General features: G+C 52.9%; 7 protein-coding genes across 7 annotated transcripts; 4 read left to right on the top strand and 3 right to left on the bottom strand.

Annotated features, from left to right (window-relative positions):
• Positions 1-1734: 1734 nt before the first annotated feature.
• On the top strand, positions 1735-2601 carry V2A60_000522 (emp24/gp25L/p24 family/GOLD-domain-containing protein; the record flags this gene model as incomplete). The annotated part of the gene is made up of 3 exons (XM_083251891.1): positions 1735-1935; positions 2117-2324; positions 2396-2601. The coding sequence occupies 3 exons, from the start codon at positions 1735-1737 to the stop codon at positions 2599-2601; spliced, it is 615 nt and encodes a 204-aa protein (XP_083108017.1).
• A 701-nt stretch (positions 2602-3302) lies between these two features.
• On the bottom strand, positions 3303-5924 carry V2A60_000521 (DUF3405 domain-containing protein; the record flags this gene model as incomplete). Its single annotated transcript, XM_083251890.1, has 1 exon — positions 3303-5924. One exon carries the CDS (start codon positions 5922-5924, stop codon positions 3303-3305), a length of 2622 nt encoding a protein of 873 aa, XP_083108016.1.
• A 1903-nt stretch (positions 5925-7827) lies between these two features.
• Positions 7828-9053, bottom strand: V2A60_000520 (U2 snRNP complex subunit CUS2; the record flags this gene model as incomplete). Its single annotated transcript, XM_083251889.1, has 2 exons — positions 7828-8709; positions 8799-9053. The coding sequence occupies 2 exons, from the start codon at positions 9051-9053 to the stop codon at positions 7828-7830; spliced, it is 1137 nt and encodes a 378-aa protein (XP_083108015.1).
• Positions 9054-9391: 338 nt separating this feature from the next.
• V2A60_000519 (proteasome complex subunit Rpn13 ubiquitin receptor-domain-containing protein) lies at positions 9392-10849 on the bottom strand (the record flags this gene model as incomplete). Its single annotated transcript, XM_083251888.1, has 4 exons — positions 9392-9941; positions 10125-10617; positions 10673-10742; positions 10802-10849. 4 exons carry the CDS (start codon positions 10847-10849, stop codon positions 9392-9394), a joined length of 1161 nt encoding a protein of 386 aa, XP_083108014.1.
• A 519-nt stretch (positions 10850-11368) lies between these two features.
• V2A60_000518 (translation elongation factor 1 subunit beta) lies at positions 11369-12397 on the top strand (the record flags this gene model as incomplete). Its single annotated transcript, XM_083251887.1, has 4 exons — positions 11369-11408; positions 11472-11511; positions 11730-12106; positions 12168-12397. 4 exons carry the CDS (start codon positions 11369-11371, stop codon positions 12395-12397), a joined length of 687 nt encoding a protein of 228 aa, XP_083108013.1.
• Positions 12398-12947: 550 nt separating this feature from the next.
• Positions 12948-13748, top strand: V2A60_000517 (DNA replication protein PSF1; the record flags this gene model as incomplete). The annotated part of the gene is made up of 3 exons (XM_083251886.1): positions 12948-12974; positions 13057-13595; positions 13655-13748. 3 exons carry the CDS (start codon positions 12948-12950, stop codon positions 13746-13748), a joined length of 660 nt encoding a protein of 219 aa, XP_083108012.1.
• A 1688-nt stretch (positions 13749-15436) lies between these two features.
• V2A60_000516 (sulfate transporter family-domain-containing protein) lies at positions 15437-18845 on the top strand (the record flags this gene model as incomplete). The annotated part of the gene is made up of 3 exons (XM_083251885.1): positions 15437-15653; positions 15741-17156; positions 17212-18845. 3 exons carry the CDS (start codon positions 15437-15439, stop codon positions 18843-18845), a joined length of 3267 nt encoding a protein of 1088 aa, XP_083108011.1.
• Between the last annotated feature and the right edge of the window lie 201 nt (positions 18846-19046).

Here is a 19046-nt window from a genome sequence, read left to right as displayed (position 1 = left end):
CGCTCTCCGATCAAGCAATGACGCCAGCTGCGTGATAGCAGGCAATGCGCGACGGGAGAAGGACGTGTAAAAATCGACAAAATTGCCTGGGGAACAGTGATAGCGATGTAGGACAGGATTGAATACTCTGCTTCCGCTTGCCAGCCAGCTGATTGTCGTGACGCGCAACGCCGAGCCATTTATCCCCAATGGCAGCGCAGAGGACACATGTGCCTTCGCGCCACCACACCCAGGCACATGCACACAACTCCCCGGTTGAATTCGCCAGACACCGCCGTCGAGTCGAGCAATTTGCACGTTGCAGTATGAACGAAATCTTGGACCAGGCAGCAGCAGCTGGACGGACCAGCGAGGTCGGGTGTCATCTTTGGGCGCCGTGTGTGGGGGCAAGGAGGGCCTCTTTTTGGAGCATCGCAGCAAAGGAGGTGTTCAGGCGGGCGAGAGTGGAAGCAGGCGGCAAGGCCAGCGAAATGACAGCCATGACATAGCATAGGTAGGTAGGCAGGTAGGGCGATATTGGAGGATCATGAGAGGGGCGGCGGGTTTAAACTCACTCTTTCGTCGGGCGTTCGTCGTGGTAGGTCGGGGGTAAAGAAGGCACACACAGAAGCAACAAGAAAAATGTTGGATGGTGGTGGGATTAATGTTTTTTGGGGGGGTGGAAGAACAGGGAGAGGCAGGCTTTGTCGGTGTAGAGCAACAGCGGAACCTGTCTTGTCGTAGCAGAGAGCGGGAGAGAGAGAGGTAGCCCGGCTTGCCAGGCAGCCATACGTTCAGGTCAAAGCACCGAGGTGACGGGATGGCACAAGCAGCCAAGCCGGCCAACCAGAGTGGCAGAGAAGCCCTTTCAGGGGGAGTGAGGGGAGAGAGGAGCCCCTCCAGGTGGCATCAGACGCTGTCAGCTGCGCTATATCTTGGGTGGACAGATGCTGTAAAGTAATCTGGTGCTCTAATAAAACCTCCCCGCGAAACTATAGGGACCTTAGTAGGCACTACCTTAGGTACTTAACCTAGAGTACCTGGCAGGCTGGCAGACACCCGCTGAAGGGTCCCCTTGTAACCCGCATGGAATGCGTCAGAGAACACCCTACGGGCTGCTCGCCCCTAAATTTTCCGCAGTCTAGCGGCTCAAAGGGAGGCAGCCGCTCGAAGCCAAGCGAAAGTGGGCGCTGGAAATAGGGGGAGAGCTCAGCAGCCCGAGGAAGGAGAAAAAAACCAGCTTCTTGCCACCGGACGGATACCCTGCTACTACATTGGCAGAGCACGCGACTGCACCCGCTGTTGCACCAAAGTCGCCCCCCGCAATAGGTACTTATTCTGTACCGCAGCCTACTGATACTTACGCCGCCAGCAAAACTGGGGTCTTTCGCAGCGACCAGGCTTTTCTCCTGAACTCAAAAATAGGGGATACAAGCCACAACCCAAGCCACACAGTACAAGCGCAGTCGCAACAAATCCATATTACGGTGGCTCAACTGCCAGTTGTACATCCACCAATAAGCAGCGCAGTAGCTCCCAGTACATTCCCAGCCGGGTACCTGATCAAAAGCTGGTCTTGCGAAAAGGTGTCAATTCGCGATACGTGGATCCACGTCTACATCCAGGAGCCAGAGCTTCCCTTTTCCAAGCCCAGTGCCATCTTGCATTCCGCGCCGCGCGCCTTCACACGCTCTCTTTTCGTTTTTTATTTCTGGCATTTTACTCTTGTTTTCCTGATACCAATCCCTTCCGACCATGCACTTCCTCTCCGCCACGAGGGTTGTCCTCGTCGCCGCCGTGGCCGCCTCAACTGCCTCTGCGCACAACATTGTCCTGCCGGCCCACGGCCTGGAGTGCTTCCATGAGAGCCTACACAAGGATGATAAGATGACGGTCACCTACCAGGTCGGCGATCGCGAGTTTGGCAGCGCTGGTAACCTCGACATTGACTTTTGGGTATGCCCGCGCACAACATTGTACTCGTGAGGAGTTGCGTCTGCCTGGCAATTTCGTCGCCACATGTGTCCTGATTATTACCGTTGGCGAAATGACTGCCAGGCAGAGGGCTATTCCGCATCTCGTATACTCCAAATACGCCGCCGAGTCATAGACTAACCGTGCCTTCCCACCGGAACAGATCACCAACCCTGTTGGTCAGTACGAAATCAACGAAAAGTCCGTCTCCAACGGCGACCACAGCTTCGAGGCCAAGTATGACGGCAAATACACATACTGCTTTGGCAACCAGCACTGGGGCGCCAACAGCAAGGAGGTTTCCTTCAACGTCCACGGTGTCGTCTACGTCAGCGAGTCCGAGTACAAGTCCGATCCTCTGGACGCCGAAGGTATCACATTATGCCTCCTCTCCCAATCGATCCATCCCATCTCATAGCCTCTGTTAACAATCACGTTGCAGTCAAACGCCTCTCGGACCTCCTCGCCGAGGTCAAGGACGAGCAACAGTACATTGTCATCCGCGAACGCACCCACCGCAACACTGCCGAGAGCACAAACAACCGCGTCAAGTGGTGGAACATCTTTGTCATTGGCGTCGTCATCGGCGAATCACTCTTCCAGGTCTGGTGGCTTCGTCGCTTCTTCGAAGTCAAGCGTGTTGTCTAAGTTTTCTTCTAATCTTCGCCGGACGGAATGACGAGCAACCAGGAGAAGGGCCATGTGATAGATCAGGGACTAGGGAAAATTTTTTTTTGTCGAACACCAACACCGAAACGAAGCCAGAGGCTCCAATTCGAGGCATTTGGGACCCAATGGAGTGCACATGTCACACACTTCATGGGAGTAAGCTCCTCTTCTTAATCACCCGCAACTTCGTCTACCATGATTTGTTGCGAGGAAAAAGCACATTCAAAGCAGGCATATCAACGAGAGGCCATGATGGGATGTAATAAAATTTTTTTGGGAGAAAGCTATGACACTTGGGGTAGGCCTTGAAGTATTCTGCAGGCTCTGCGAGAGAAATGGATATCAAAGCGTACGGATTGCTCGTGTTAAAAGAAAAACATATTCATTACATTTAATTGGTTTACATGATAATGCGCATCTTGCTGAATCGGCATCTTCTGCCGGGGTCTCGTCTTAAACACATGCGCTTTTAGCATCATCGTCAATCTTATTTCGGTATCAGGTACTTATGTACAAGCATCATCATAAACGCGCAGCGTTATATCCAGCGCTACATTCCACATTTTGCTCTGCAGCAAAGCTTCAAGCAAACAATCTATGCGCTCGACGTAACAAACAAATTCGGATAAAAAGACAAGTACAAAAACGACACAAAAAAAGGGGGTGTCCTTTCGTTTTGTTCATGCTGTAGGGTCTGACTCAGGAGTTTGTTCCCCCTCGTCCGGCGGCGCCTCGACCGCGAGCTCAACTTCCTTGATAGGGTGCAACAGCATGGGCGGTAGACACATGCGGCCCTCACCGCCCGGCATTGCGCCCACGCCCGTACCCTGCCTGCTTGTATCCTCGGTCTTTTCGAACTCGTCGCCGCCGTCGTTATTGACGCGCAGGCCAAGCCAGCGACGGTAAAGGTTCGGCGCGAAGCCCGTGTTGTAGAACCACGAGAGGCCGCGCAAGTTGTGCTCGCGAGCGCCGTAGACGCTGGCGCGGGCGCCGCCGGTCGCGCCGTTGTGGCCGGCGTTGAGCGTGCTCGCCAGGAACTCTATGGGCCACTTGCGGTCGACGAAGAGCGGGTGCGGCACGAATACGGCCTTGTAACCGTGGTGCAGCGCCATAGTTGCGGGCCACATCTCGGCGAAGGCGAACTGCTTCTTGAACGTCGTCGCGCGGTGCATCGACAGCAGCAGTCGGCGGCTCATGCGCGACGTCGTGATGATGCTGGCGCGGCGCGGCGGGAGCGCGTGCGACTCGTTGAAGCCCGTAATATCGTCGCGCAGGCCCCATGTCGTACCCTCCGGGTTGAACATGGGATTGAGCGTGATATAGTCGGCCTCTTCACCGACACCCCACTGGTACTTGTCGCTCTCGTACGTCGTCGGGGGGACGGGGTCGTCCTTATGCTCGAACCAATCGTTCTCGTCGCTGGGGCGGACTGGACCCCAGACGGACCGGTCGCCCTTGCGCGTCTGCTGCGACTCACCCTCGCCCAACTTGGGCAGATTACCCCAAACGTTGTCCGCCGATAGCGTACCAGTCTCCGTTTGTACGCGTGCGAGATGTTTGAAGTCATCCCACGAACCGTGTGTGGCGGGAATGTAAAACCGCGCGTTGCGCTCCCATAGGCCCTTGCGCGGCTGCTCCTTGGCCCACGACTCGATCTTGGTCAAAAGGTCGTGGTAGTGGCCGGTGTAGCGAACATCCATTTCCCAGTGCCAAAAGTGGTCGTACTCAGGGTGTCGGTAGGCAAAGTGCTGCATGGCCATGACGAGCCCGCGGTAGGAGCCGTGGACTGAGTGATCTGGTCCGACCGTCCACTTATCATGAATACCTTGGTAAAGGGATAGCATCTGTGTCTCGCTCCAAAGCGTTACGAGACCTTGGAACTCTTTGGGAATGACATCACGAATCCGTTGCTCGTACGCTTCTTGGTCCGCCCAGATGGGGTAGGCAGCGTCGTTCCTGACCTGAACTAGGAGATGCACATCATAGCGGCCGCCAGAACCGAGCGATAGCTCTATTATCATGGATCGCAGATTCGCAATGTCGTCCTCACGGAAGAAGAACTCGTCCCAACAGCGGAAAACAATGGCTGTTCGTCCCGTCTTTTCGATGCTATCGCTACTTGGGATCTCGGAGGCCTCGCCTGTTGCATTTGACTGCGCTTCTGTGTTGACAGTTGGAGTAGATGCGGTCGTATCCGCTTGATCACGCTTCTGCTTCTTGTTCGACTCTGGCACGGTGTTGACAAAGCCTTGCGAGCCAGCTTTTCGCGTCGGTTCGGCCTTGAATCTATGGGAATTCGACTGCAAGCAACGGCGCTGAGTCTCTGCCCAGTCCACATCTCTAAAGTCAACCTGCGGTCGACTGTCCCAGACTAGCTCAGCACCCTCATTCTCACTGTGCTCGCCTGTGCCTAGACCGCCCGTGCGAGCGGAGTAGCCAAAGCCATAGGGACCGTAGCGACCATATCGTTCAAAGCAAATGTCCTCTGGCAGGTTGAGAATTTCGTAGGAGCCGCCGATATGAGTCGGAAATCCGTGCGGCCGGCCTTCGTAGTACCGTAGCTCTGGGGCTTGAATTTGTTTCGCCGCGTCGATGAAGCACTGCTTCATATTCGGCTCCCGCGATCGATTGCGATAGTCACTCCACACCGAGCTTGGAGGAACTGCCGTCTTTTGGACTGTCTCTACTCTTTCTCGGGGCTGCGATTCGGATCTCTTCTCGTTCTCGTCGTCCTGTTCCTCTCTAGAACCAGGGCCTCCCAGAAGGATAGGCTCATTTTCGCGGGGATATTCGGGTTCACTCTCATTGAGAGGCACCAGCGTCCTGATACCTCCATAGTAGCGCTCTAGGAAGGGGAACTTCTCCCAAGCTGGTGGGGGTGCCGGCCGTGTCGGTACCTTGCCGTTGGCGACTTTCCAGTTTTCGACTTGACTAGCCCGAACTAATGAGAGGATGAAGAGCAGCGTTGTGCTCACGACGATGAGTAGCACGTATCTTGTGAGTTTCGTCGGCAGTCGGAAGCGATATCTGCTAAACCAGCTCTTGGCTGTCCTGTTATATGGTCGCTTAGGTAGGAGCAGCGCGCCGCCGTTGCTGCCGCCAATCATCGAGTCAGAGACATTCCGTGAGTTATAACCAGACTGGCTGGGTCTTGATGACGATAAGGAGCTGTCATCTTCTTCAGAATAGTAGTAGTCGTCATCATCATCGTCGTCGTATCGCTCTTTTGACGGTGACCCAGGTCGTTGGTACAATGGTAATTGTTGCTGCCTTGATCGCAGCGGGCTGGATAGCAGTCCCATGCTTTCTGCGTTTCGGTACACTTTGATTAAACCAGTCCGATTAGCAGAGCATTCCATGTAGCTGATATTTGACTGCACAATGAAGGAAACAGCCCATTTCTTACCCAGCGACAGATCACTTTCCCCCCGTGTCTTGAGTCTGTGGTTCAGCCGCACTAGAAGTTAGAACAGTAGCTAGTGCAGTAACGTAACCCGCAGTCTGAAGAGAAATCAACTCGAGCGACTCGCGATGTGCTGTTTTAGGCAGGCGGTTGGAATGTAAGAGTGAATGCAATCCAAAAAGGGCTTATTTCAGATGGAGATGAGGCGGTAGAAAATACGTCTCCTCCTCAGGCAGATTGTACCCAGTAGTTGGGCCTGGTCCAGTATGGTAAAACAGTGCCGTGCCAAGTAGTGGTTGGCATGGCAACGAGCTGTGAGCCAGGATGTGGCAGCGAGGACGTCACTCAACGACCAAGTACTCCGTACTTATTGGGCTATTATGTCCTGTTTCTTTTTTTTTCTTGTCGGCTCAGCGATTCTATACGGCTTTCATCAACAATTGACCAACTCGAACAATTTTACTATAGATGCACGACCAGAGTATACTGGTGAATAGCCGCCAAAGTATGCCCCGTAAATTATCTCACACGCGCTGCAAAACAATCCAAATGTCCAAAATGCTCTGCATCCCCCCCCCCCCCGAGAAAGTTGCTTCCCTAGAAAATCTCATCTGACATGATACAGAGCTGTAAACTTTTGCTTGACGAACATGTGTACTGATGGCCATTGCAGAGCTCTATAATGCATGCTCACCTGCGCAGTCAGTTTTCGTAAATTGATCAAGCGATCGGAAGCCGCCCCCGCCCATGTATTGTGATCATCATCTGCTCTATTCACAATTGATCTCGTCGGTTGTGCAGGTCATATTTGACCGTATAGAAGTACATGAACGACCTGAGTGCCAAAAGAAACCTCATTGATGCCTAGTTCGGCGCGTCTATCATCACCAAGCATTTCGGGCAGCTACTTGAGCTATCTCATAACGAATAGCCGTCTTGGTCGATCTGACAGTACCGTGATATCGGAGAGACGATGGCATGACTGCCATCCGCGGCTACCGGTACCAGCTAGTCAGCTACCGAGCTCTCTCGATGATCACGGCTTTGTGGAGCACAGAACCTTCAATCCCTGCTCTAACTCCTGTCCTGTGTGAATCTTCGTGTATTGTGCGCGCTACATCTAGCTGTTTTTCAAACAACGCCAATGAAGTGGCAAACAATAAATCATGTGGCAAGTAATAATGCGGTGATACAACCATTATTTAGGGAAGCCAGTCCTGCTAATGGCCGTGGAGTTCAAGCACCTCTGACATAGGAAGACAACAAGCCATTGGTTCAAGATACTTCTGCTATGTGCGCTTCTTACCATCGTCGTTGGGATCACCACTGAGTCGGCTCAGTCCGCAGAAACGGTTGGTATGGCTCGAGTCAAGAGATGCGTACCATGACACGCCTGCTAACTCGGTGGAAAGAAACGGGCACCGCTGCCTGCGCCGCACGCAACCAAACTTTCAGTGTCGCGATTAAGTGCTGTGGCAGCCTTAAGTGTGAACCCGCCGGGAAGCGTCGTTGATTCTGCCGACAAGTGGCCCCGAGTCTGGCGGCGGTTCTCTGATCTGCCGCGTTGCAAGGGATAATTGGATGGGCTGTCTGTATTATGACCTCCACGAAAGCAGGCAATAACTCAGGAAGTTTGATATAATGTACAAGCAAGCCGGCTTCTCGCGCATATATTAGCCAGGTATGACGATGGAGAAGATATGTTACGCTTCTGAATGATGTAAATCGACTTATTACCTCTCATCTGCTCTTGAGTATTATTCAAATCTAGTAAAGTGTTGTACATGAGGAAAGGCTGCCAGCTAGTCTTGATCAGACACGTCATCGATATTTGTCCTGGACTTTTGAAAGCGTTCCTTGCCGGTTGCCAGCGCAGCCTCCACCCTCATGCCACCGAAGCTCCTCCCGTGCATGAGATTGATGCATGCCATGGCCGACTCCGCATCCTTGAACTTGACTGTCACGATGCCGTCTTCCTCTTCATCGTATAGCACGACACTCGTCACCGTGCCGAGCTTCGAGCACTCCTCTCGGATATCTTCTTTTATCTCAAGCAGTGACGCGGGGTCCTCTGCCAGCTCCTGCAGCGTAAACATGTGCTGCAGCACCACGGTTTTGTCTTTTTTCAAGTTGAAAGGCACAGTCACAGGAGTTTCGTCGTCGCTCCAATCTGCCAGCTTAGCGTCCATCTTTTGTGTCTTTTTAATGATCTTCTGCCGATCCTTTGTGGGCGGACGCCGCTCCGCGTTACCATTGCTCTTGTTATTGTGTTGGGAGCTGCCCTCGCTGTCTCTGCCCGTATTGTCCTGGTCATATTGTACCTTTTTGTAGCTAGAATCCGCTTCTTGTACCCGTATCCGTCCTTCGCGCGTGCCGCTTGTTGTTGTTCGAAAATCGGTATCGTCGAGTAGCATGATGGCCATCTCGACACTCTGGGGCTTGAAAAAAACAATGAGCGCATCACCCTTGAAGTTGCCGTCTGCGTCGTTGTACATCTTGATTCTCGGGTTGCCGCTGTCGATTTCCTCAGCAATCACACCACCTTTTCGAGAGAAAAGCTGGTGTACTTCATCGACTGTCGCATCGGGGGGCAAGCCAGTGACGTAAACAGCCGTGTTTTGTTTCGGTTGCGGCGCCGCCTTAGGCTTCTTATTCGGGCGCTTTGGCCTTTTCGAGTCCTGCAACTGAATTGCAAGGTTAACATCCTTGCGCGCCAATTCTATGCTCCAGAAAAATGCTGAAAATCTCAGCGAGACCCTGATTTGCGGCTTACCTCCGACCCATTGTCCTCGTCATGCCGTCTTTTTCCAGATCCAGCCCCAGCTCCTTGCGACTCCTGTAATACTGTTTGAGTCTCTGCGCTTTCGTCTAGTGTCTGCTCATCCAATGGTAGCCAAACGCGGCGGTCGGCATCAAACTCGAATTCGGTGCCATCGTCCTGAACAGCGATGAACTTGCTGTCGAGCTTGGAGAAAGAGATGCGATCATCGCCGTCAAATTCCTGGATATCGGTAGGCAAAGAATCCATAGCTTTCTGAATTCGACTCGCAATTGTGCGCTCGAGGTAGTGCCGGAAACTTTTGGTTACAATGATGTTGAATAGAGCTTCCGGCGCACTTAGTAGATCTCTGGCGGATTGCTGTCACAACGCGTGGGGCTGTTATCGCAAACAACCATCTGGAACCACCCAACTAGCTCCATCCAAAAGGCCATGTGCAGTCTACGTATAGGCTCATTGCATTCGTTTCCTTTTGCCATTCACTATCCATAATTACACATGTCTTTTATTTCTTTTTGGAAGCAAAATTTGCTGCTGGCTGCTGAAAATACAAAGCTTGACCCGATTTCCAAGCAACAAAACTGTCCTCAATTTTGCTGTGCCTTGGCCGACTTGATAATTCCATCAACAAATGCCTTGACGGCGAGGCCACCACCCAACGGCATACCGCCTTGCTGAATGTAGCCACCATTTTCAATATTTACTCCAAGAGCATCAGCTATGGTAGGCAATCCACCGTCTCGCAGAGCCATAGTCAGCGCTCCGAGAGCCTGGTGAAACTGGGGGCTGCGCAGCACCCTAGTAACCAACGCTCGCTTCTGAGACATGGATAACGCCGCTTTGGCCGCCTCAACGGCCTTTGCATCGGGCTCTGCTGTGCTATTATCATCACTTGGAGCTTCCGCGGCCATGATAATGATTGAGGGAGGTAGGTAGTTGAGGAAAGAATTAATGGAATCCTCCGATGCCTCGTTTATCATGGAAACCGTGATCGACGAAGGCAGCAGATGGTTGAGATAAGGGTATGGTATATCAGCGTGCTGTCTCTGAACCGAACTGCTTGGTATGTTGGCTCCCGAGATGGAGCTCAAGAATCTCTGAACTGCAGCGCTTGCATCTGTTGCATCATTCGGTGGTCTAGAAGAGAGGTGTCAGCAAGAATGACATGAGCGCGCCACGGTTGAACAAGAGTTTCACGCCAATTGTATTTTATCTTTGTGCCATAGGAAACAGAAATCTATTATTACATCGTGACCGAGCGTAATATGTCGTTTTCGGGCGTAAATGGGCAGTAGAGAAAAAAATTCAGGGGAGACCTACGCTCTCGCACCGTCGGAACCGCCTTCTCGTGATTCTTCGCCCTCCTCCCTGACGTCTCCTCCTGTGGCACCAGCGCCGGCGCCGCCACTACCATGGCGTTGGCGGGTCGCCGAACCCTGACCCTCAGCGTCTTCCATGGCTTCGTCATCGTCGTCATCGCGTGAGCCGTTCATGCCACGGAGATATTCGATCGCGGCGGAGACATCGAACTCATCGCCTTGCAGGATGCGGTGGACAATATCGCCCAACTCGCGGTCGCGGGGGCTGAAGTGGCTGGCGTCGCCCTGAGGTTTGGACTGCAGCCAGAAGAGGTGGCGCTGTGATGAGGACGCGAACTTGAGTACGAATATGCGGCCGTTTGTCTTCGATGTCGGTTGGGGAGTTGTCGTATACTCGTACGGGATAAAGCCGCCGTCCGCAGGCACCATAACCAGATCGAGTTCAGCTTCCTCCAGAAGCGTGTCACGCTTTCGCCAGCAGAATTTGATGAGCTCTACATTTGGCGTTAATGGGTGTGCGCATAAACATACGATTCTTGTTTGGCCTACCATCCTCATAGTAGAGGGAAACATATCCAGCGTCTGGTAATGGCTTCACCTTGTACGGGCTGGAGCTGGTCTGAAGCAGCGGCGGTTAGCAATCAACCAATTGTAGGCTGACGGGGTGTTGGGACATACGTCGAGGTCACAGCGACCCGCCTTGAATGTGATGAGTGGTGCGGTCATGGTTGCGGATAATTTCCGTCAAAAAAGGATCGCAGTGGGAAAGTATTGCTGCGTAGATGCAGGACGGCGATTGATGTCGCAGGCGCTGCCACAGACTGGCACTTGGGTACAATAGTGGCGGAAGTGCCTTGGCCGAACAGGTATCCAATAAGTTGTAGCTCCTCCTACCTAGGTAGGCTCCAGCTAGTCTTACGTACTGGTAAATGGAGCTCTTTGGAAGTAATAAGTAAGTGCTTAGGTACCTACCTAGGTACTAAGGGAGTGCGCTCCGGCGCACTACTTACTTACCTGTAGCAGGGCACCACAGCAGACTGTAGCGGGCCGATATTTATCCCGACCAACCCAAACTGCTGCACCTTGCACGCCTCATGCCGAGCCACAAGTGGCCCCTCGCCAGATTGTGGTTAAAAAAATCCTCAACCCCACCTACCACATCGACCAGACAACCACCTCCTCCTATTTCTTCTCCTAAACTCCCTCGTCAACTTTCAACTCGACGTACTACTTTTCACAGTCAACATGGGTTTCGCTGATCTTCTCACCGATGCTGGAGCTACCAGTACGTCCCTTACAGTGCTCAGTGTTTAATCACACCGCCACAGCCACTGACCATGTTTGCCAGTGCTCAACAACTGGGTTGCTACCCGTTCCTACATCGTAGGGTAAGTCTTTCACCGGCGTGCTGGCCTTTTCTTACCACTTCCCCCTTCCGCATTGCATGATGAGAACAATTGGTCCGTGTTTCGGAGGCGGACTCAAGACCCGCCGACAGACGAAACAACAAGCAGAAATGCATCTCTGAACAATGCTCGACCGAACCCATTACTTTGCAGCACCCGTTGAGAAGCTTCCAAACCAAGTATATTGACAGTCTCTATAGATATGGTCCCTCGCAGGCCGATGTTGCCGTCTTCAAGGCCTTCAGCACCGCCCCTGCCGCCGACAAGTACCCCAACGCCGCCAGATGGTATAAGCACATTGCCAGCCACGAGAGCGAGTTCGCCACTCTCCCTGGTGACCCTTCCAAGGCCTATTCTGCCTACGGCCCCGAATCTGGTGACCTGACCATCAACCCTGCCAAGGCTGCTGAGGCTGAGGATGACGATGATGTTGACCTGTTCGGCTCCGACGATGAGGAGGAGGATGCCGAGGCCGCCAAGATCCGTGAGGAGCGTCTCGCTGCTTACCGTGAGAAGAAGGCCGCCAAGCCCAAGACTATTGCCAAGTCTGTTGTCACCATGGACGTGAAGCCCTGGGGTATGTTCAATAGGCATTGCCGTGCTACAAGTTCAGGCCAAAGTGCTAACGATATCACCAGATGATGAGACCGATATGGTTGCTCTTGAGGCTGCTGTCCGCGGTATCGAGAAGGACGGCCTGGTCTGGGGTGCTTCCAAGCTTGTTGCCGTCGGTTTCGGCATCAAGAAGCTTCAGATCAACCTTGTCGTTGAAGACGACAAGGTCTCCCTGGACGAGCTCCAGGAACAGATCCAGGAGTTCGAGGACTACGTCCAGTCCTCGGACATTGCTGCTATGCAGAAGCTGTAAGCTTTTCGACTTGTCTGCAGGTACAGATGTAATGAGGCATGATGGGCGGGATATGATGACTCCGATGAATTGATGCCTAATGACTTGGGCTGTGGATGCGGGGTCCGGCTATGACGACGAACCAAAAAATAAAACCATTACATTTACCATAGACTGCACAAAATAAAAAAAAAACCTAAACGGCTACCTGGCGGGTTACTGATACCGATGATGGCGCCTGCGCCACTGGTTACTTTGAGATCAGTAGATGTAACACCAATTCGTTGTCTTTTGAATACCATCGCAATCAATGTTATAAAACCTCGTGTTCTGCAAGACTATCGCGGACAAATCTGATGGTGCGGCGAAAAGTGTGCGCTTGTCTATGGCGGGGTCACGGAGAGAGCTACCTTAGTACCTGTATGGACTACCTGACAGCCTTGGCGGGGTAGCACAGTATTGATTGGCAGACGCGTGCCAATGGTAGCGAAGCGCGTCCGCTCCAAAAGCCGCGATCTCATTTGGCCGCTTCTTTATGCAGTGATGTCTAGCCATCTACTATTGCGCCACAATGTACGGTGATCTTGGGGTTAAGCTGGTAAGTCTGACACAGTCGACCCTCCGTTATTCTGTGGCGTTTTATCCTCGCAGATGCTGACGCCGGCTCGCACGACACTCAGGCGCAACACGCGAAGCGGACACAAAACCTGGCGCACCTACCCCCGTATCTAGCAGAGATTGTGCGCGCCGTGACGCGCGAGGTGCGGGATCTGGAAAAGGATGTGGCGGACCTGCTGGAGCCCTTCCAAGGCTCGTTTGACCCGGCAGCGGACCAGGCGGTGGCATGCACGCTGCTGGTAAATCACCTGGCTATGCGGCGCAACAAGCGGTGCCTGCTGGCTTACCACCGCACGCGGACAGACAAGCTGGAGGAGCTCGTCTGGAACGGCTCCGATGTTGCAGACCTGTCAGGCCAGCAGGTGCGCGACCCGAGCGGCGCCGGCGCCGGCGACGGGCTGCCGGTGGCGGCGGGCGAGCGGTCGACGAGCAGCTTGAGCCCACAGGAAGAGGACTATGTGCGACAATACAGTGATCTACTAGCGGCGTACAAGGGTCAGTGGACGGACATCGATCTCACGGGGAGTCTACAGCCGCCACGGGACTTGTTCATCGATGTACGGGTGCTCAAGGACGCGGGCGAGATACAGACGGAATACGGGTGAGTTCTGGCAAAATTTCACGAATGTAGAAGAGTATCACTGACCGGTTTCGATGAAGCGCGATAAATTTGACCAAGAATAGTCAATTTTTCGTCCGGCAGGGTGATGTGGAAAGATTGATTGCGCAGGGCTATCTACAAAAGCTTGATTGAAGCGAAACGGCCTGGGAATGAAAATCAAGCTCATGCCCGGCTTCGATACCAATCACCGATCTGAGGTGTCATGGTTATGGGAGACATGTACCGAATTACTATCCGCATCGTGAGGCAAAATTTGCTGCGCTGACCTGTTTGCGGCGATGGATTTACTCACACAAGAAATGACGAAGCGTGTGATACGACGCATGGACGCCGTGTGATTTAAAAACAAAGGTACGGAATGGTCATATCAGGCATGACACGGCCAGTTTGGTCTAGCAAGCGTGAGGGCCGTTATGTTACTGGCGGAGCAGGCACATGGTAGAGCTACGCTCTTTACACAGGCAAGCCCCGTACGTTATCCAACATTACAATAAAAGTATGAATGCAGTCCGTAGTGCCAGTCATATAATTAATGCATCGGTAATTAATTATGATTCTGCAGTTGCCCAGCACAGTACGAAACAGCATTGCCGTCTGGCTTCGAAGCAACTGCAGAAAAGCAGGAGGCAAGCAGCAAGCGCAGCATAAGTTTGTGGCTGCTATTCGTTTAAGGCATGCTTCGTTTGGCGCCACGACATTTCCATTGCCGATGGCGATTGCTCCGCAGACAAGCCTCTCTCGGCAGATTGGATGGACCGCACAATCAGCGCATCAGACGCGTGGCTTAACTTACCTATTTAGTTGCCACTCTCAATGCAACTCGATGTAGACTTGGCGGGAGCATCTCATCGAACAATGCAGTCGCTGTCTTAACCGAGAACCACGGACTTCCACAGCTTGGAAAATCAGTCGCATGAGGATCTTTGGCAAAGCCTTGACCGCATACTTGGGTGTACCTATTTGCGTCGTGCTTCTTGAATCCAACAGTTGGACGGGGCTCGCAGCGGGGAGAAGCGTTCTGGGGGCGCTCTGCACGCTCCCTGCACCGGAAACGATAGTGTCCCCTTTACAATGGGGGCTTACAGGTAGTTGGCAGAAGAGTCCCCAATCATCCAGCGCCGATTTGGCAGCGGCGACCACTCAAACTCCACTGGCCAATTTATCATCTTAGTGGCTTCAGCAGGTTAATTTACAGGCACCTAGTACATGAGATGGCGAAATGACTGACGTGTTGTTACAAACGTCACAAAACCAAGTTGAGCAGATAAAGAAGAGTCAATCACTTTCCCGATTTTTTCTCACTCGTCTTTTCCTGCCTATGTGTTAAACTAGATCGCTAACCTGCTCTACTTACTGAGTACGTCTCGCGCCATTCACTCGCTGCTCCCGTCCTTATCTTTCAGCTTCCGCCAGGAGCGTCGGCTCCCCCGCCCTGGTTCAACGCTAAACTCCACCAGGAAATTGGAGAGTCTTTGAATCAAGGCCGTTCCACCCATCGTCCAAGCTACGGGAAAATCTCCCGTTTGCACAGGCAGGTTTCGACCAAGAGCTTACTCGCTCATTGTTTCTTGATTTTCAATTTTTCATTTTGGTTCTTTATTTCTTTCGTTCCTTGTATCGCGACAGTTTTTTCTTGGCCTCCCAGCATGGAACTTGCCTCGACTCTTTAGCTCGTGCCTCCCAAACACCCCACGTCTCCCACCCGGCGCTCGCTCTTGTACTCTGTTCGCCGCATGCGATCAGCGCCGCGACAGGGCCATCGTCGATCCTCAGAGTCTCAGACCTGAAGCTACGCCAACGTCTCAACACATTTCAAAAAAATGTCCAATTCAGGCTCGGGACTCTCCTCATGGAGGAAAAGTGCATCTAGCATATCTTCTTCGCAGGCAGATCTGGCTCGCACCGTCACCAATGAGTCCCAGACGAGCTCCCAGCCCATGGCGATGCCGCCGGCGCTCTCTTCCTCGGTCGCTTCCAGCCAGGCGCACCGAGAACCCATTCGGTCATTTATTCATGGCGTGTCTCACGAGAACCTGGGTACGTTGCCCGAACCGCCATTAATCACAGTCTTCCATGCGCATGACGGTTTGCCTGTTCCTGTGTTGCCATGCTAACCCGAAGCAGCTCCGGTTGACAGCCTCCAGACTGCTCGCACAGTTCGTGAAGACACTGCAGAGCTGGCCAATTACTTTCTTTCCGATGGCTCGCAGCGCGCCAGGGCCCTGATTCAACGTTCGCGATCCTCTATCCACGATATTTTCCCCCCAGAGGACGACGCGGATCCTGTTCCTGACGTCCGACGCGGCTCTCCTGCGATACCGGAGGTCTCAGAACCCGCCTCACCTGACGAGAGCGCTGCACCGCTACCCGACGAGGACGCACCTGGGCCATCCGTGCTGGCCAATCTCCTGAAGCGGGCATCTCCACCAGAAGCAGAGATCCAGACAGCATCGAAGGCTGATCGTTCAACGCCTGTCCTCTCTGAGATGCCTCATGCTACTGGGCGGCGCGAAGCTGCCGCCGCCCCAAAGGCCCCGACGCAGGTTTCCGTGATCGAGCAGCGCGTGACTGAACAAACGCCGTTACTATCTGTTTCCTCCGGATCTAGCTATGAGGCAGAGGTGAGCCTCGAGGGCCAGCAGCATCCATTTAAGCGCAATTGGTTTGGCAAGGTTCGCGAACACACGCAAGAGGCCAAATCCGGCTTCATACACGGCGTCAAAGTTGCAACAAACCCAACCAGATGGAATGGCAAAGCTGTGACGCAACATGTTTTCCTGGACCCGCTGTCTTGCCTGCCCGCTGTTGCGGTTGGCCTTCTTCTCAACATTCTCGATGCTCTGTCATATGGCATGATCCTCTTCCCCCTCGGCACACCCCTATTCTCTCATTTGGGGTCTGCCGGTATCTCTATCTACTACGTAAGCACTATCGTCTCTCAGTTAGTGTTCTCAACGGGTAGTATCTTCAAGGGCGCAGTCGGATCCGAGCTGATCGAGGTCGTCCCATTCTTTCACAACATGGCAGCAAGAATTCTAGACATTGTCGGCGAGGACAACCCGGATGCCGTCATTGCGACGACGATCGTCTCGTACGCCATAAGCTCAATGGTCACTGGGCTAGTCTTTTATCTCATGGGAAAATTCAAATTTGGCTTCATGGTTGGCTTCATCCCCCGCCACATATTGATTGGCTGCATTGGTGGCGTTGGATATTTCCTTGTTGCCACCGGACTCGAAGTGTCGGCACGTCTCGATGGAACCATCAAGTACAATTATGACACATTCAAGCAACTGACGCAGCCTGAGACGATACTGCTTTGGATCTTCCCATTAGTGCTGGCCATTGTTTTGTTTTACGTCCAGATGAGAGGTGCCTCAAAGTACTTCCTGCCACTCTTCATCCTCGCTATTCCTCTGGTCTTTTACATCTTTGTCACGGCCATCGATGCGCTTGAGACTGATGATCTTCGCGATCGAGGCTGGATTTTCCGGGGCCCGCCACCAGGAGAGCCTTGGTGGTATTTCTACACGCTCTACAGTAAGCTGCCCGCCTGTCCCGCGATGTTTGTGACTATTCGCTAATATTAAACTAGAATTCGATCTTGTTCGCTGGGATGCCATTATTCAGGTGATTCCTGCCATGCTCGCGTTGACCTTTTTCGGCATCCTTCATGTCCCCATCAATGTGCCAGCTTTGGCACTGAATACTGGTGAAGACAATGCGGACCTGGATAGGGAGTTAAAGCTGCACGGTTACTCTAACCTGCTTTCCGGTTGTATGGGAAGCATCCAGAACTACCTGGTCTACGCTAATACCGTCTTTGTGATCCGATCCGGAGGCAATCGTCGTTTGGCTGGTTATATGCTGGCAGTACTAACTTTTACCGTCATGCTCATCGGACCTAGCATGATGGGCTACATTCCCGTCATGATGGTTGGCACCCTCATTTTTGACCTGGGATTCGAGCTGTTGTTGGAAGCAGTGTGGCTCCCTCGCAAGAAATTAAAGCTTGCAGAGTACCTGACGGTCGTTGTAATTGTCCTGGTGATGGGCATCTACGATTTCGTCGTTGGTATCGGGGTTGGTATTGTCCTGGCCTTTGGATCGCTAGTGATTCAAACCTCCAGAGTATCCGCTATTCGTGCAACTTTTGATGGCGATGTTGTCTCGTCGACTGTACGACGAAACCCTTCGCAGCATCACTATCTCAACCGTGTTGGCCAGCAAACGTACATCATCAAATTGACTGGATATCTTTTCTTTGGCACGATCGTGAGTGTTGAAGAGAAGATTAGAGGTCTTCTCGATGATGCAGCCTTCGAAAGACGACCACTTAAGTTCTTGATCCTAGACCTATGGCACGTTAGTGATCTAGACTATTCTGCTGGCGAAGCATTCAACACCATCACCAGACTTTTGGATAAGAGAGGGGTTCTACTTATTCTCAGTGGAGTAGACGCCTCCTCGCAGCTTGGCCGAAATCTTCGCGCGGTTGGTATTGGCAGTGGGAAGATTGAAGTCATCATGCTGCCAGACCTCAATTCAGCGCTTGAGTTTTGCGAAAACGAATTTCTGAAAACCCTTTATGCACGCCAGGAAGCTATTAACTCGAACGAGCGCATGCCTACAGCCAACCTTGATGTCCCAGCCGGACCGACATCCCAGCTCTCTTCGTTTGATCCGCCGTTCAACTCGCCTCGCCAGACACATCTGGTCCAAGCCGCGCACCAGGCGCTCAACACAACCGAGACACAGCGCCCGCAAAAGTGGCAGAGCTTTAACGAACCTCTGCGCATCATGCTGCAAATCTTTCAGGGTCTCAGTGACAAGAACGAAGATTTTTGGTTCCCTGCCGCGTCCTTCTTCCAGCGCCGGGAATATGTGGCCGGCACCACACTGTTCCGTCGGGGCGAGGCCGCGACCGGCTTCTATCTGTTGGAGCGGGGCATCCTGCGCGCCGAGTACGACCTGCCACAAGGGTGGTTGTGCGAGAACATTGTGGCCGGCACCACCTGCGGCGAGCTACCCTTTTTCTCGGAGACGAGCCGCACCGCCACTGTCACGGTGGAGCGAGACTGCACCGCCTGGCTCATGAGCCGCGAGGGGTGGGAGCAGCTGCAGAAGGAGAGGCCAGACATTGCGGGGGAGCTGCTGCGCATCTCGCTCAAGCTCACAACGGAGCGCATGAGCTCGATTACGTCGTATATTTTGACCACGGCTGGATAGTATGGAGGACGTACAGTGAACATTGAAGACGGAGGCTGATTTCCATTCGTCTCCAAACAACAGCATATCTGCCATATGGCACAGAATCATACATAGCATTGCATTTTAGCCAATTTCAAGCCAAATTAAAGCGAAATTGAACATTCAAACTTTGAGGTTGTATTCCACATTGTGCATTATGTCAATTGAAAGGATTCATAT

This window comes from Cordyceps javanica, chromosome 1 (genome assembly GCF_051103115.1).
Source record: "Cordyceps javanica chromosome 1, complete sequence".
NCBI classification, from domain to species: Eukaryota; Fungi; Ascomycota; class Sordariomycetes; order Hypocreales; family Cordycipitaceae; genus Cordyceps; species Cordyceps javanica.
The sequence above is the reverse complement of the archived record's forward strand: the minus strand, read 5'-3'. Positions and strand labels throughout refer to the sequence as shown.